The 15,311-nt window shown below is 37.2% G+C and overlaps 1 protein-coding gene across 2 annotated transcripts in view; it reads right to left on the bottom strand.

Annotated features, from left to right (window-relative positions):
- Positions 1-429: 429 nt before the first annotated feature.
- ETFDH (electron transfer flavoprotein dehydrogenase) overlaps positions 430-15,311 on the bottom strand; it is a 40,894-nt gene continuing 26,012 nt past the window's right edge. For both annotated transcript variants that reach the window (XM_036887915.2, XM_036887914.2), the window contains 7 exons: positions 13,178-13,324; positions 11,827-11,967; positions 10,458-10,601; positions 7,421-7,589; positions 2,176-2,358; positions 1,679-1,900; positions 430-757 (listed from right to left, as the gene is read on the bottom strand). In XM_036887915.2, coding sequence (XP_036743810.2) covers positions 594-757; positions 1,679-1,900; positions 2,176-2,358; positions 7,421-7,589; positions 10,458-10,601; positions 11,827-11,967; positions 13,178-13,324 — 1,170 coding nt within the window. In that variant the 3' untranslated portion in view covers positions 430-593. The remainder of the gene's footprint in view (positions 758-1,678; positions 1,901-2,175; positions 2,359-7,420; positions 7,590-10,457; positions 10,602-11,826; positions 11,968-13,177; positions 13,325-15,311) is intronic.

The raw sequence follows: 15,311 nt of genomic DNA, 5'->3' as shown, positions 1-15,311 counted from the left end.
ATTGGTAATCTCTCTGTAGTTGGTTTATGCTGATATTTTATACTCACAAATAATACTAGTACACATGTTCAGGGCTCTAAAGAGCCAGAGTAAATATTTTAGGCTTTGTGGACCAGTATAGTCTGTCACAACTACTCAGTTATGCAGTTGTAGCTCAGAAGTAGTCATAGACAACAGGTAAACCTATGTGGACAGCTGTGGTCCAGTAAAACTACTCAGAAGAAAAGTGGTGGGCTTGATGCCAACCTCTAGAATATACATTTACTTTTATACTTGGTCTTGAATTTGACCAGTCAAATGTACATTAAAGGCCAGCAGTGTATTTTGCTGTTGGTACTGAATCTTTGAGAAATTGGAGAGGTAAGTAGGTGCTACATCACTTAAAAAATCTTAAGAGAAATACTCAATTTTTAATGGGACAATTTTAGGTATAAGTATAAAATTTTTATTTCACTGATAATTATTTTATAAACATTCAGATCAGTAATATGCTTTAAGGTATTTTGACACTTGTTAACTTCTAAATATTTTAAAGTTAGCTTGTAACTTTAAACTGCCTGTAAAATGTGCCTGCAAATGCTATCAGTTGCAGTTTACATTCCATTGTAAGCAGGTCCTCCACCACCTTCAGGTACCACCCAGTTAATATTCTGACTTGGATCTTTAATATCACATGTTTTACAATGCACACAGTTCTGAGCATTTATCTGTAACCGAAATCCATCACCTTGTTCCAAAGGTACAAACTCATAAACTCCTGTAAGGAAAAATAGAATATTGTGAAGTACCTTTTTTAACTTTTAAAATTAAAAAATAGGTATTGAAGTCCTGAAAACAGTAGCTGCTACGGAAACCTTGAATGTTTTGTTTTCTGACTTCACCCACAGAGAATATTATGAATATCTGTGTATGCTATTGTTAGTAGTAAAAATTAAATGTAGATAACAGCGGAAGGTGTAGCAGTATTTGGCTGAGTTAGTCTTACTGAACAAGGTGACTCAACATTTAGCAGTTTCTGAGTCCCAGTTTTATATATATGTGTAGTATAGTTGAAAAGACAATTGAGATTCAATCCTTACTCTGTTTCTGATGACAGAAATGATTAAAAAATAAGACAGTTAAGGTCCCTGCCTTCAAAGAGCTTGTCCCTCTCCAGAATGTACTCATTTTCACATACAGATTATTATTCTACCGTATCATTTGAGGTCCACTTCCAAGTAGTGTAGTCGTAGTTGAAAGCTCAGCACTAAGAGTATTAATGATGAATTTAAAGTTTGGAGCCATTTCCTTGAGCTGAATATGGCTATAACCTAGTATTTTACTAGATATATACCATATGTACACGTGTGGGTGTATAGAAGCAGCAATGACAGAAATGATTTCCTAAAAAGACTTGAATGTAGAAGGAAGTATTTTTTGGTGTTCCATATTTCTTATCTTGGTTTGAGGGTAGACAAGGAAAAGCTTTTTCTGAGGAATGTCAACTGAATTACACTTAAAAAATCCCTATTAATACTGCTAGTTAGAATAGGAACCATGACATTTTCTAAAGGAAACTGGATATAAGGGTCACAGTTGCCAAGCAATGGAGAATTTCTTAGTATAATGGAAGCGTATTTATAACATGGTTAAAGTGAGTATTTGTATTTTAGGAATGGAAAGAAATCTCATTACTGACCTGCAGGGCAGAATCGCTGCTCAGGCCCATCATATATTGACAGATTTCTGTTAACAGGTATACTGTCATCCTGTAAGGTTAAGTGTGCCGGTTGGTCATGTTCATGATTAGTACCACTCAGAGCCACAGATGACAGAAGGTCAAAACTGATCTGCCCATCAGGTTTTGGATACTCAATAGGTGTGCAATCCTTGGCTGGCTTGAGCTGATCAGAGTCAAAGCCTTCAAAAGTTTTGAGGAAGATTTTAAAATATAACAATTTTAAGGTAGTTTTAAAAATATTTTTATAAAAACTTGAAAATATCCCAAAGAAATAATATACTTTAGCCCTCTAATAATGACACACTGTTCTCTTAAAGATACTGAATTTTATCATTTCTCTAATAAAGCAAGTTTAAAACAACGTAAAAAAAAAAGTACTTTTCCACTAAATGGATCCCATCCCATTCATGTATTTTTAATTATAACATTCATATTCTCAAATATGATGGAATTACCTTTATGTTTTAGAGTCCATGGCTCCATTCCTCTAAATATCCAGTAAAATATTCCCGTATAAATCATCCCTCCGTATACACCCAGTATTCCATGGCAGGATGGTCTTATATTTCTCACATAATACAGCTCTTTCCACACCCATGATTTCTTCAAATTCTCCTCATACTCGGTTACATAGAGTCCTTTTATTAAAAACATGAAATGTTAAGTGTGAAATTGCTTCAAGGAGCATAAAATACTTCATGCCCTCTAAGAGGTGTTTTGCTACTGAAATATCTGATGGGTGATACAAGACCACACTTGAGTCTTTCATGTATAAAAATGCAAGCATCCTCCAGAAAGTCACGTTAACAGGCTATAAGACATTTTACTTCCTATACTAGTAGCATGGAAAATTAGTTTCAAAATTCAGTGAACCTGAAAGGAAGTTTAAGATAAAAAGTTATAATGTTACCTATAAAACTGAATAATTTAGAATTCTTCAATGAAGCTTCTACCTGTTAAGGGTTGAATTGTGTTCCTCCATGAAAATATTTCTTGTTCTAATTCTCAGAAGGGTCAGAATAGGGCAGTTGCAGATGTTAGTTAAGATGAGGTCATACTGGAGTAGTGGGAATGGGTCCTTAATCCAGTGACTGGTGTCCCTACAGGATGAGATGATACAGACTATACAGAACAAGGACTGAGGAAGACTGAGGCAGATAAGGTATTCTGCTAAAGTCAGGGAATGTCTGGCTGTCTGAACTGGGAGAGGCAAGAAACAATTAACTCCCTAGAGACTTAAGAGTATGGTCCTGCTAACACATGAACTCCTGCTAGCCTGTAGGACTTGGAATAAATTTCTGTTGCTTTAAGCCACCCACTTTGTTGCGGCAGCCTTAGCAAACTGTAACAACACCCAAGACCTGGTGCAGGCATTTACTGTTTAAGGGAACAAACTGGTTCTTCTAGTTAACTTTTGTGAACCTCGTAGTGACTATACTCTTTCTACACATTGTTTACTTTTCTGGCTCTAATTACTTTTCCTTCAGGCTTTAATCTGCAGTCTGGTCTTTGGTGATCTACTTGCTCCATTCTATGTGTTGTGCTGTGTATACATGATGAGGAAAATATGAATAATGTCCAGGCTTAACAAGAAAATGAGAAAAAAAGTTCCACTATACAACATAATACTCCATCTTGCCTACTTGGCTCTCCCTGAAGTTCCCTCTTGCCTTTTCTATGTTCTACTTATCTCCTTCCTCTCCTACACCCTTGGCCTCTATTCCTACAAAGATATTTAGGGCAAAGTCAGGTTGCATACTTCTAAATGGAGGGACATTTGTTATCTGGAATTCTGAAGATGAGGTTAATTTCTCAAATATCTGGAGTTGCTACTGTGTGCAAGGTGTTTGAATTTCATGATGAGCAAAGTCTGCCCTCTAAGAGGCAGGAAGCAAAGTTAATATTAACAAATTGTACAGTGTGCCAAAATGTGGAAAATACTGTTGAAAAAAACTGGGAGTGGGGTGGGGTGGGAATGTTCTGTGTGGGTGTTACAAAGTAATTGATAGAGTCAATGTCAGGTCACTGAGAATCATAGTTGAGCAAGGGTGAAGGGAGTGAGGGAGTTGGCCATGAGCAAAGACTGAAATGAGAGCACACTGGGCCTGTTCCAGGAACGGTGAAGCCAGTGTGGCTGGAATGGAGAGTAAAAAGAGATGAAGGAGTGTGAGGAGTGAGGGAATGTTTTGCCTGAGGGAGAAATGGCAATGGAACAGTCTTGGGGTAAAAGGGTTTACACCTGGCTTTATTCTCAGGGTGGTAGGTCAAGCACAAGAATCATGCTTGCATCCAGCCCTCTGCAGGTCCATAATCCTCCTGTCTCTGCCTGCACCCAGAGCACTGGGTGGAGCTCTTTATACGGTGATTCAGTCAATAATAGCTCATTGCCTACGGGTGTGGAAGCATTAGCCTAGCAGTAGGCCAATTACATCATCAAGTAGTTTAGCGTCAGGTGAGGATCCTGGCCACAGGAACTTCCATTTTCCCCAAACATGTACATAATGTAATGTACTGTTGAACCTGAAGTTTCTTCTCAGGAGGCAGGACACCCCTGGTACTATTCTACTTTTGATGTGAGTGAAACAAAACATTGTTTTATCTATCTAACATAGTTGTCATGTAGTTTTCTTTGTACAGCACACATTTAATCCTTTGTGTTGTGGGGAAGTTGGGGTTCCTATGGCCAGGATCCTCGCTGAACTTAAACCACCTGATGATGTAACTGGCCTGCTGCTAGGCTACTGCTTCCACAACTGTAGGCAATAAGCTATTATTGCACTATATATATATATATATATATATATATAGAGAGAGAGAGAGAGAGAGAGAGAGAGAGAGAGAGAGAGAGAGAGAGCGAGCTCTGGGTGGAGGCAGAGATGCTAGTGCTCGACCTACTGCCGGGAGAACAAGCTGGGTAATAAACCCTTTTGCCCCAAGAACATTCTACTGCCTTTTCTTAGGTCACACTGAATCCATAGCTAACTTTGTGGGGGCTGAAACCCACTGGCAAGACAATTGGCCACAATGGGCAGGGTTCATGTTGACCAAAGGAAAAGATTGGCTGTCTTTATGGGGGGGGTGCTCCAGCGGGCTGCCCCTGTGAATGGGGAGACAGTGGATTGTCCCCCAGTGAGTATGTGGTCTGAGGTGGCTTGCCTCCTAGAGGACTGGGCCCCACCCCAGGACTGGAGGCAAGTGGAGGTGATACCTGAGGCAGTAGGGGTAGCCCTTGGTATAGTAAGTAGGTCTTTTGAGAGACATGCCTGTGAGGCAGCGGCAATGGTGGGTTGGCTGCTTCTCACATTATTAAAAAGTCTACAGATGGGAAGGACACACTCCTGAAAAAGACACAAGAAATAGTGGCACGAGAACGTGAGCTGCAAACTGCTGTGGATTCACTGAAGGATGAAATGGCATTGATGTGAGAGAAGGCACACAAGAACACAGGCAGCGAGGTGCCGTTGAAGAGGTAAAAGATTCCTTACAGAATGAGAGGGCAGCACTGCCAGGTGCTCTGAAGGAGGAAAAGGCCATCAAGGAAAAAGATGTATTCCTGAGGAAGCACAGGCAGAGGTAGCACGAGAATGCCAGCTGTGAGGCATTGAGGTGAAGGAAGGAGAGCTGTTGAAGACTGAGCTAGCACTGCTGCAAAGCACGGTAGAGAAGGTAAAGGTTGTAGCAGAGGAAGGGGAGAGAAAGGTGCCATTAGCCCCAGAAATGGAGGAGCTGGGGAAGGATGAAGGGGTGGTGCCGGAGGCATTGCCCCTCCTCTATTGAAAGCACACCCAGTGGTTGTAAATAAAGACCCAGCAGCCGAGGTTCCCCCAGAAGAGGTGCAGCCCCCTCCTGAGGTCATGGAGCACTCTATGCTCTGCCCCTTTACTCAGGCTGAGCTGGTGGATTTGGCCTCCTGGTTTAGGCAGAAGCCCTCAGAGTCAATATCAGCTTGGCTCCTGTGTCTGCGGGACTTAGGGGTGGATGGAATTGTTCTGTCTGGATCAGAGATGGGAAAGTTGGGTTCCCTGATGGTTCAGCTCGCCTTGAGGCAGTGATTACAAAGTGCACATCAGACCCCAGGAAATCACTCCCTCCTCGATTGGCTTGTGGCTGCACTTTTTGCTGTGTGGCCCAATCAGGGTGATCTACCATCCTCCTCTGCTAGATGGCATAGATATTGAGCTCCAACAGGTGTTAATGGGAGCTAGGCATAAGAAATGCCATCTATAGTTCAGAGAAACATGACCCAGATGAGGAGCCTTTCATTACAGGGAAGAGAAATATTGTGGTTCAAACAGCTCCCATATTCCTTTTTAGGTCTCTAGTGGACATTCTTGCCCCTCAGTTAGGGAAGCCCATAAGCAAGGTTACATGTATAGTAGCAGACTTAGGAGAGGCTGAAGCAATTAGAACACAGAAAGAAATAAGATCTGCCACTTACAAGAATTTAAAGGGCCCTGTGAAGTTTATATGACCCAGATGTGGGTTGATTTAATATGGGCAGGAGCAGGTGAAAGGAAATTGGACGGTAAGTCAAATAGGATCTTACTGGAGCTGTGGCAACAACTGAAACCAGAGCAGCAGTTCCAGCCATTAAGACCAAAGAGGCAGAGTTTAGAGACAGAGCTACAAGTCTGGCCTGTGTGTCTGCAAGATTTCCTGATGGAAGTGAGCCAACCCCACTTGAGCCCACACAGGAAGATGATTGGGGAACACGGTTTGACTGAGGGGAAGGTTGAGGTACCTGCCCTGAGGGACTGGGGGGAATGGGAGGCCACACATTGAAATAGCTATCCATTGGTCCCCAGTGAACATACAATGTGTCTTGGCTTTGGTGGACACAGGGGCTGAATGTTCAGATTCATGGTAACCCTGGGAGGTTCCCCAGGACCCCCTTCCTGCTATAGTCCTATCACAGGACCACTCTCTTGCATGCATCCTATCTGATGGACAAGATTTGCCTATGTTGGTGTCATTAAGACGTGTCTTATTGCTCCTAAGGTCTTTGTGGATTGGGAACCTCCTCTGGCTTGAGGATTATTATAATTTTTGTTATCTGTATCAAAATCTTATTGTATCTTAATATCTGTTATTATCTCTAAGTTGTTGTTATCCTCTGTTGCTGTTGTGGAATCTGGTTGAGTGCTCCAGCTTTCTCACATAGGGACCGTTGCGGAAGACTGAGAGCATGTAGATTGTAAGGCGAAAATCCTGGAGGGGTGGAGTGTGGGGAAGTTGGGGTTCCTATGGCCAGGATTCTCACTGAACTTAAACCACCTGATGATGTAACTGGCCTGTTGCTAGGCTACCGCTTCCACACCCGCAGGCAATGAGCTATTATTGCACTATATAAAGAGCTCAGCCCAGTGTTCTGGGTGGAGGCAGAGATGCTAGTGCTTGACCTACTGCTGGGAGAACAAGGCAGGTAATAAACCCTTTCACCCCAAGAACATTCAACTGTCATTTCTTTGGTCACACTGAATCCATAGTGAACTTGCCTGGAGCTAAAACCCATTGGCAAGATAGTGTAAAGGGACACAGTATCTATCTTTCAATGTCAACTGAAATATACACAAAAAAGCCAAAATTTTTAGTTGAATTAATTTTCATCTAGCTACATGCTAGTGTGTTTAAGTAGCTTCTTTTTAAATATCTCAGTGAAGAACCTAACAATTTTCTATACCTTAAATAAGAAGTTCTTACCCAATGTCTTTGATTGGAGATTTTCACTACTTAATTGGTTAAAAATAGATTCAGCTGCCAGCATTCCACTTTTCATTGCTGTGTGGGTACCTTTGATCTTGGGAACATTCATGAAGCCAGGGCTACAACCAATTAGTAAGCCACCAGGAAATGTGAGTTTTGGTATAGACTGTGGAAAGAAACATTCAGAGTGCATTTGTTAGTGCAAATGAAACCAGCAAAACTGAACACTCGAAGCTACAGCATCCTAAAGTCTTCTAAAGCTGTAAGGTAGAACTGGGGAAAAAAATACATGAAAAGGAACATAGTGGAGGAAAAAAACAAAGCAAGGGCAGTTTATTCTCCTTTGCTAAGAATGAGGATTAGAACTATTACTATTTTCTATTAAGACTTTTCTTTCTCTTCCCATGACTGATGTACACGAAACATATTTAAGACCAGAGCATTAACATAAATAAACATTTTTATTTATACATATCCACGTCATAGTTAAAAATAATTCTCTAAACCTGAACAACATACCTAAATTGTGATCTGCTTTTATTTGTGTTCTGGGTAAAAACATGATTTACAAAGGATGCTTTCTTAAATCTATACACCCTTCTTATTTTACTTTGATACCTGGGGATGAAAACTTAGGTTCTAGTCATGGCATCAGTACAATTAGCTACTACCTCTAAATTTAAATAACTATTTTAATTTACTTAAGAAGTTGAAATTTTCCAAAATAAATTTTAAGACAGTAGTTTGGACCTCAGTATACATTTCTGATGAAAAACAATGTAATAATGGATGGTGATATTTTTCAGTTTATCCAATAAAAGCATATAAACACCCCACAATATAGCACCTAAATTGTAGATTATTTGTACTTTTTACTTTGAGGAGAGAGTAGAAAACAATGCAGGGCTGTTCTTTTCCCCCTGCTGTATTTTTATTTCTCTAAGGGCTTCCTAAACCAAGCCATGGGTCTTTGCTGGGAATGTGGTGGGTAGTAGAAGTGTGGCTGATGATGCTGAGAGACTCAGAGGAGAGGAGCTTAACAGGAAACTCCTGCAATAGCTGCAAGAAACATGGTGAGGGGTTTGTGGCAACAGCTCCCATCACTTAAAAGAATTATGTGGGGGGGAGGTGGCGAGTGGCAAAACCTGGGGGCAGAAGGAATGCTGGTAAAAGAAGGGTCAGGGCCCAAGTCCTTTCACAGCACCTGTGGGACTGAATTTATTACTGTGCTTCTCAGAGCAAACTCAGTATCAGAACCACTACATAAAGGAGCATTAAATCAGCATCACAGGGTAGAAAATAGGCAGAAAGGGCTTTCCTGGAATGCTCCAAGGTGAAAACAGAGATAATGGTTAGGAACTGGAATAATGACAATGCTTTTCTTAAGTAAGGCTGTTGCCTTGCTAGCACTGAATTTGAATAAATGACAAGAATACTGTGAAGTTTAATAAAAAGGCATGGAATGTTAGGGCAAGTTTTTCCAAACTGGTGTTTAGTTCCTGAGAATAACAATTTTATGGCCCAAGAAAAAGGTGTTTTTAAGTCCTGGGAGAATCCCACTTTGGGAAGGCAGTGTTACTGGCAGCTGGGCATCTTGTTAAGGAACTAGGGGCCAAGGAAAAGTTGCACTGAAAAATGTATTTTGGCACATCCGTTAACTAGGGCTATGAGTAATTAAAAATCCACCAGGGAAGGTGAGTTTTGGTACAGACTGAAGAAAGAGAAAAGTAAAAAGTCATGTAATATCTGTTAGCTCAAAATAAACAAAACTGAGTGTTTTGAATTATTGTCTCTTAAGGTTCTTCAAATATGGAAGTAAGTTTCTGAGTCTTTGACTAATTAAATCAGACAATTTAAGTAAAAAGGGTGCTTGTGTGTGGTCATCTCTTCCTGCCAATCTAAGAGTCCTCTGAGATGTTGCAGCATACAAAGCAGACGTTTTCAAATACAAATCTGTGTGTATTGTTGAATATACTGAAACCTTTATACTATCAATTAAAAAGAGTAGAATTAGACTGACAATAGGGATTTTTATGGACATTATACAAAAAAGTTTAATGGGCTTTAGTTTAACACAGTTATGCAATTTAATAAATATTTGTTGCAAACAAATTGCTACCCTAGAAACAAAAACAGCCTCATAAGAAAGAATCCCATAGCAACAGAATTTGGTGACAGTGTTATTTTAAGACTCTAGTGATTACATTTATAATTTAGCTATGATTTTATTTGACTTCATGAATTATTACAGTAATAAAGTATTTAAGAGTTTTAAAAGTTAAAGTCAACCTTTTCTCAGGTTTTGATTACTTTTAAAACAGATTTAAAAAGTCTCTGCTTTCTAGAATAGTTCTAGATTCCTAGAATATCAGACACAGAGAGGATCATTTTCATTTTACAAATGATTCCTAAAGGCTAGAAAAGCAACTTGCTCCAAATCATTTGGTATAAATTTTAGAGCTGAGTTTTTTAGATCATCTTATCTGTCTAATACTATTTCTACTAATAGTACTAATAACCTTTATCATAGTTAGCTACCTGGGCCTTATTTCATTATTTAATTTGCATATACTTAATATACTAACTGCATTTGATAAGATTTATTTTGAAATAAAGTAGAAAAATTAAGAGTAAAACTTCAGAGAGGCCACCTAAAAGGCATCCCTTCTGCTAGGTAGTTGGGACAAATTAATTACCTTTGCCGAAAACAAAATTTGTCTTTGAGTTTCTGGCAGCTAAGGAATAAAGGCAAGTATCTTAGATCATATAGTTTTAATTTTCGGGTTAAATAAATACCAACTAACAAATCAAAACAATTACCTCTGTTAATCTATCTCTAGAAATCAATATATTCTTAAAACTAAATGCATGGCACAATTAATTTAACTATGGTGTGACACAATTTTATAAACACTAGGTGCTTTGCTGAATTACTTTTCTTCCTATAATTTCCTACTCTTTATCTAAATTTGTTACATTTTCAATGTTGAATTTATAATATAGAAATAAGAAACAAAAAAGTTGGAAGCATTACCTGAAAGCCACCTTCGTTGAGAGCTCTGGCTCCATATGCGATCCTTTTTCCACCCTCCAATGTTGGCTGAATGCTGGGGTGGTGTTTCCACCTCTGGAACTCTCTAAATGGACTCAGGAATGGATTTTGATAGTCTAGACCAACCTTAAAGATTTTGCATATAATATGATATATCTATGTGAGACATTTTTATTTTAAATTATATCAAGCTAAAAATATGAACACTATCAGAAAACATTACATTTATTGTACTCAAAGTACCTGGAGAAATATATGCAGTAATCCAAATTTAAATAAATAACCAAATAAAATCTATTTAGAAAAGAAAGCCTAAACAAAAAAATACTGTGTTTATAATCAGCAAAACTTAAAAAATTTAGAACATATTAATAAGGCATTTTGCTATATAAATCAAAGTCCAAATCAGGAAAATATTTGAAGGTAGGTGTCCCACATTGTTTTTACAAAAGGAGTTGTAATTATTTTTTATTCATTTATCAATACCAGCTCTAGAAATGAACTAATAAGCTATATGCAGTACTACTGAGGCAAAAATGAAGAAACAGGATGTAATTATACTTCAAAAGAAAGACAAGAAATATTGGAGACTACATTTTACAAGGCATTATCAAAATGCTGAGACTAGTAGCCAAACATTTTTTGCAGATTCAGTTACTGGAATAAGTACAAAAGGGTGATGCACTTAATACCTGGCTGGGTGTCAAAAACACCAGTAATGCATAAATTTAACAGTGTATCATATACAAATTGAATCATGACATTAAACTATAAAGCTGCAACCAACCGCAAGGTGCAGAAACTCAGACCATCTTCCTTTCCCTTGTATGTTCAAGATGTGATTTACTGCAAAGATGTGAGTGGCCAAAAAGGGAGAAAGTGCTCTTATTTTTTAAAAGCTAAAGATTCAAGCCCAGTGCTGATTTCATTTTCAGTGACAGCATGTGAGAGTAGAAATGGGCTTTGAAGTCAGAAAAGTTCAGGCATGAATCCTGACTGTTATATGGGCGTATATGGAAAAGCTGTTTAACTTGTTGAACTTCAGTTTTAACTCAGTAAAATAGGGTTATGTCTACTTCATAAGTTTTCTATGAAACTCAGAATTCTCAGTGAAGCATCTAGCATGGTGCCTGGCATATAGTAGCTACTATTACTAAAGCTATGTTGTTTAAGTACACTAATGTCTACAATAGCCATAAATATGTTACATAGTGATAAAATCAGAAAGTAAGCTTTAAATGAAAAACATTTTAAATTCTCCAGATTCAAAATCCTCATGTTAGAACAATGATGGTCCAATGACTCTAACAGTAGAACCTGCCAAAACGGTCATAACGGTTGCATAACTTACCACAAGACCGAGAGCTACCAGGGGTTCGCCTTCATTTAAATGATAGAGGAAGGAACCTCCATAAGTATGTCTATCCAAGGGCCAACCAACTGTGTGCTCCACTCTCCCAGGTTTCCACTTCTTTTCATCAATGATCCATAACTTAGAAAAAAAAAGTCTTAGAGTATTATTTGAACTTTTTATGTCACCACAATGTATAAAACTTACTAAGTTTTATGTCTTACTTATTAAAACTAAAGTGAAAAGCTGTAATAAGAGAAACACAGAAAAAGCACTTCAAATACCAAACACAATTATATCAAATTGCAGAATGATGAACTGGAGTAAAGAAATAAGTCAGAAAAGTAACTTTTTAAGACATTAGTTAGATTCTCAGATTGTAAGAGTTTCATGTGATTATAGGAGACACCATGAGATGAGGGAATTTGCAGGGCACTGTAGGACATCACCAGATGTTCTCTATCTTGATGTCGGCGATGGTTACATGGGTCTGTTCACCTTATAAAAATTGAGCTGCACACTTAAGATCTGTTCTTTTATAATATATATGTTATTCCTCAATAAAACAGTTTACTCTGTCCTGCATTTTCTCCTCTCCAGTTGAAGCAATTTCTTCATCCTATTTTCAGATTGGTAAGTTTAAAATTTTAAACAATTTCCATCTGAAATGTTAACTAAAAATCAGATAATATGTACATCTACTGAAACAAGCCCTTATTCACAATTTAATAAATCTAGTTATCTATAGTATCTGAACCTTTCTCAGCTTTACCTTTAAAGAAAAAATCTAAACAAAATGGTTATAATGAAATTCTTAATACTCCAATATATCTATATCTAAGATTTGGGAAAGCAGACCACAGAGACTGGGTAAATTGAGAAAACATACAACATTCAAACTAATTAATTTTTAGGTTGCATGCAGATCAATATACCATGGCTGAATGTGTATTTCACAAACTAAATTATCTTCACATTACAATTTTGAGTAAACATTCTTGTACAATGTGGCCATACTACAAATAACATGGATAACAGGTCAAATCCTATTAGGATCAGGCAAATGACATTACAAAAAAAAAACAAACCAATGTTACAAATACTTTCAAGACTTATTTCATGCAACATCTGATACAAATAAAAATGTGCATACAATTCAGATAGTAACAGAATTTGATTAGCAGTGTTTTTTAGCCTCTTGAAAAATATCCCAAATATTTTCAGTAATAATAAACATTTCAAGTCAATGAAAAATATAACTGTAAAATTAAATGTTATAAACTACATGATAATACAAATGAATTTAAGCTCCATCTTTCAAAATTAAAATTACAAAAACAAACCAGGATACCTCCTTCAGTCCAATTCCATAGGTCTGGGGATCACAATTGGCCCTCAAATCAAACTTCTTATACAGTTGCTTGGCTAGATGTCCATGGCAACCCTCTGCAAATATTGTAACTTTGGCATGCAGTTCTAGTCCTCTCTCAAATGTTGTCTAAAAAATAAGAAGATGTTAAACTGCAACATTTAACAATTTAAAAAATATTCACATTCTGGTCAGCTTTGAATTGAACTATAATTTAGGTATAGAAGGCAGTGCAAATATGTAATATTTAGAAATGAGACTACTGCTGTAAATGGAATCTAAATTTTATATTTTAAGTTTTTGTTATAGTTTTCTTTTTTATAATTCAACAGTACTTGATTGAATGGTTAAGTCTGTAAGAATTAAAAAAGCAAATAGAACACACGCTCATTCCAAGAAACTTTCTCTACAAATGAACATGCAAATGCAAAGCCATTTCCTCACTGTCCCTGATGTTCCAGTCCCATCATCTGAGGCAAAAAACACCAGTAATAGCTTTCTTGTGAATCATGGCAGAAGATTACCTTGAATAGAAAACTATATAGAGCCTATTTATATTCTTCTAATACAAATATGAACATACTAAATATGTGCTTCGGCTACTTGTTCCTTTCACTTTTACTTGTTCTCTACTGCTAAACACATATTGTAAAACGGAAATGTTTTTTCCAAGGGTAAAAAAAGCTACAATTAAAGTATTTCTTTCTTTAGCTTTTCCTATTTTGCATGTATGTCTGGCACAAGGTAGGTACTCAATAAAGTTACTGAATAAAGAAATACAGGATTATCAAGAGAGTCTCTTATGGAATGTATCTTTCCTGATATTCCTCTATTCATATTATTTATGTGTATGTGTGTATGCAGACACATTCACACAAAAAATAGGTTTACAGTGACAACCTGTTTTATAACTTTTCACATTATACTGTAAGTGATTTGCCTGATACAATATAAAGCAAATAAAGCATTCAATTTTAATGCTTGAGTCAGAGTCCCAAAATTTTTCAGTTTTCTCAGTAGTTGGACATTTAGGTTGTCTAGATTGCTTTACTATTTTAAGTATTGCTTGGATGAATGTCCTTGGTCCTAAGTATTTTCAGTCTGAATGTACCTTTTTACTTTACTCAGTACCTTCTTACTTTGTTCTTGCCTTCTCCCTCTCATTTATTTATTCACTCATTGATAAGCCATGTTAACAATCTAGTATGTAAAGTTTTACCCAAATATATATATATACATACATGCTGAGAATCTTACATATGTATTTAAATATTTTTGGTTCCTGATTTTACAAAAATAGGATCATATGATACAAATTTTTTTGCATCTTTTTTCACTTATTAATACTTCATGGAAAGCTTTTCAAATCACTGTATAGCTCAAATCTTTCTCTTTAATGGTTGGACAGGAGTTGGAATGTGGAAATACCATAGATTTTTTTCAGCCATTCTGCAAATGGGTAGTAGCCATTCACTCTGTTTCCAGTTTGTTGTGACTATACACAACATTATAAAACATATGCCCTTGTATATGTATCTTTACAATACTGGTGCTTTTATTTCTATAAGACAGATTCCCAGGAGTGGCACTGTTAGATCAAAGGGCACACCTATTTTTATTTTACTACACAGTACCAGATTGCAGTAAGATAGTATTGGCGTAAGAAGACCCTAATCTCTATAGATCAGCTAGTGTTAGATATAACTGTTCCTTTTACATTTCTGCTAAGGGTAGTGCTAACTCACTGCTATTTTAATTTGCATTTCACTGACTACTGTTTTTAGCATCTTTTTCTTTTTGATTCAGTAAATATTGAATGAATACCTAAAGTGTGCCAAGTTCTATGCTGGGCACTGGGGATACTGAGATGAAGAATAAAAGACATATCTTTTTCCCTCAGGCTAGTCGTGGAGGTAAATATGTACATGAGTATATAATTACAAATTGTGATTGCTAGAAAAGAAAGCACGAGGCATTATGAGGGAATAATAAAATTACGCTGCTGTGGGTGAGCGGTAAAGGTCTCTTTAAAGAATTTACAGACACTTAGTATGTGGATTCCGAAGAAAGATATTTAAGTATCTTCCCTTATGATTTAGTGGTCACATGGATCTGC

This window comes from Manis pentadactyla, chromosome 1, assembly GCF_030020395.1.
Source record: "Manis pentadactyla isolate mManPen7 chromosome 1, mManPen7.hap1, whole genome shotgun sequence".
NCBI lineage: Eukaryota > Metazoa > Chordata > Mammalia > Pholidota > Manidae > Manis > Manis pentadactyla.
This window is presented reverse-complemented; position numbering and strand designations above follow the sequence as displayed.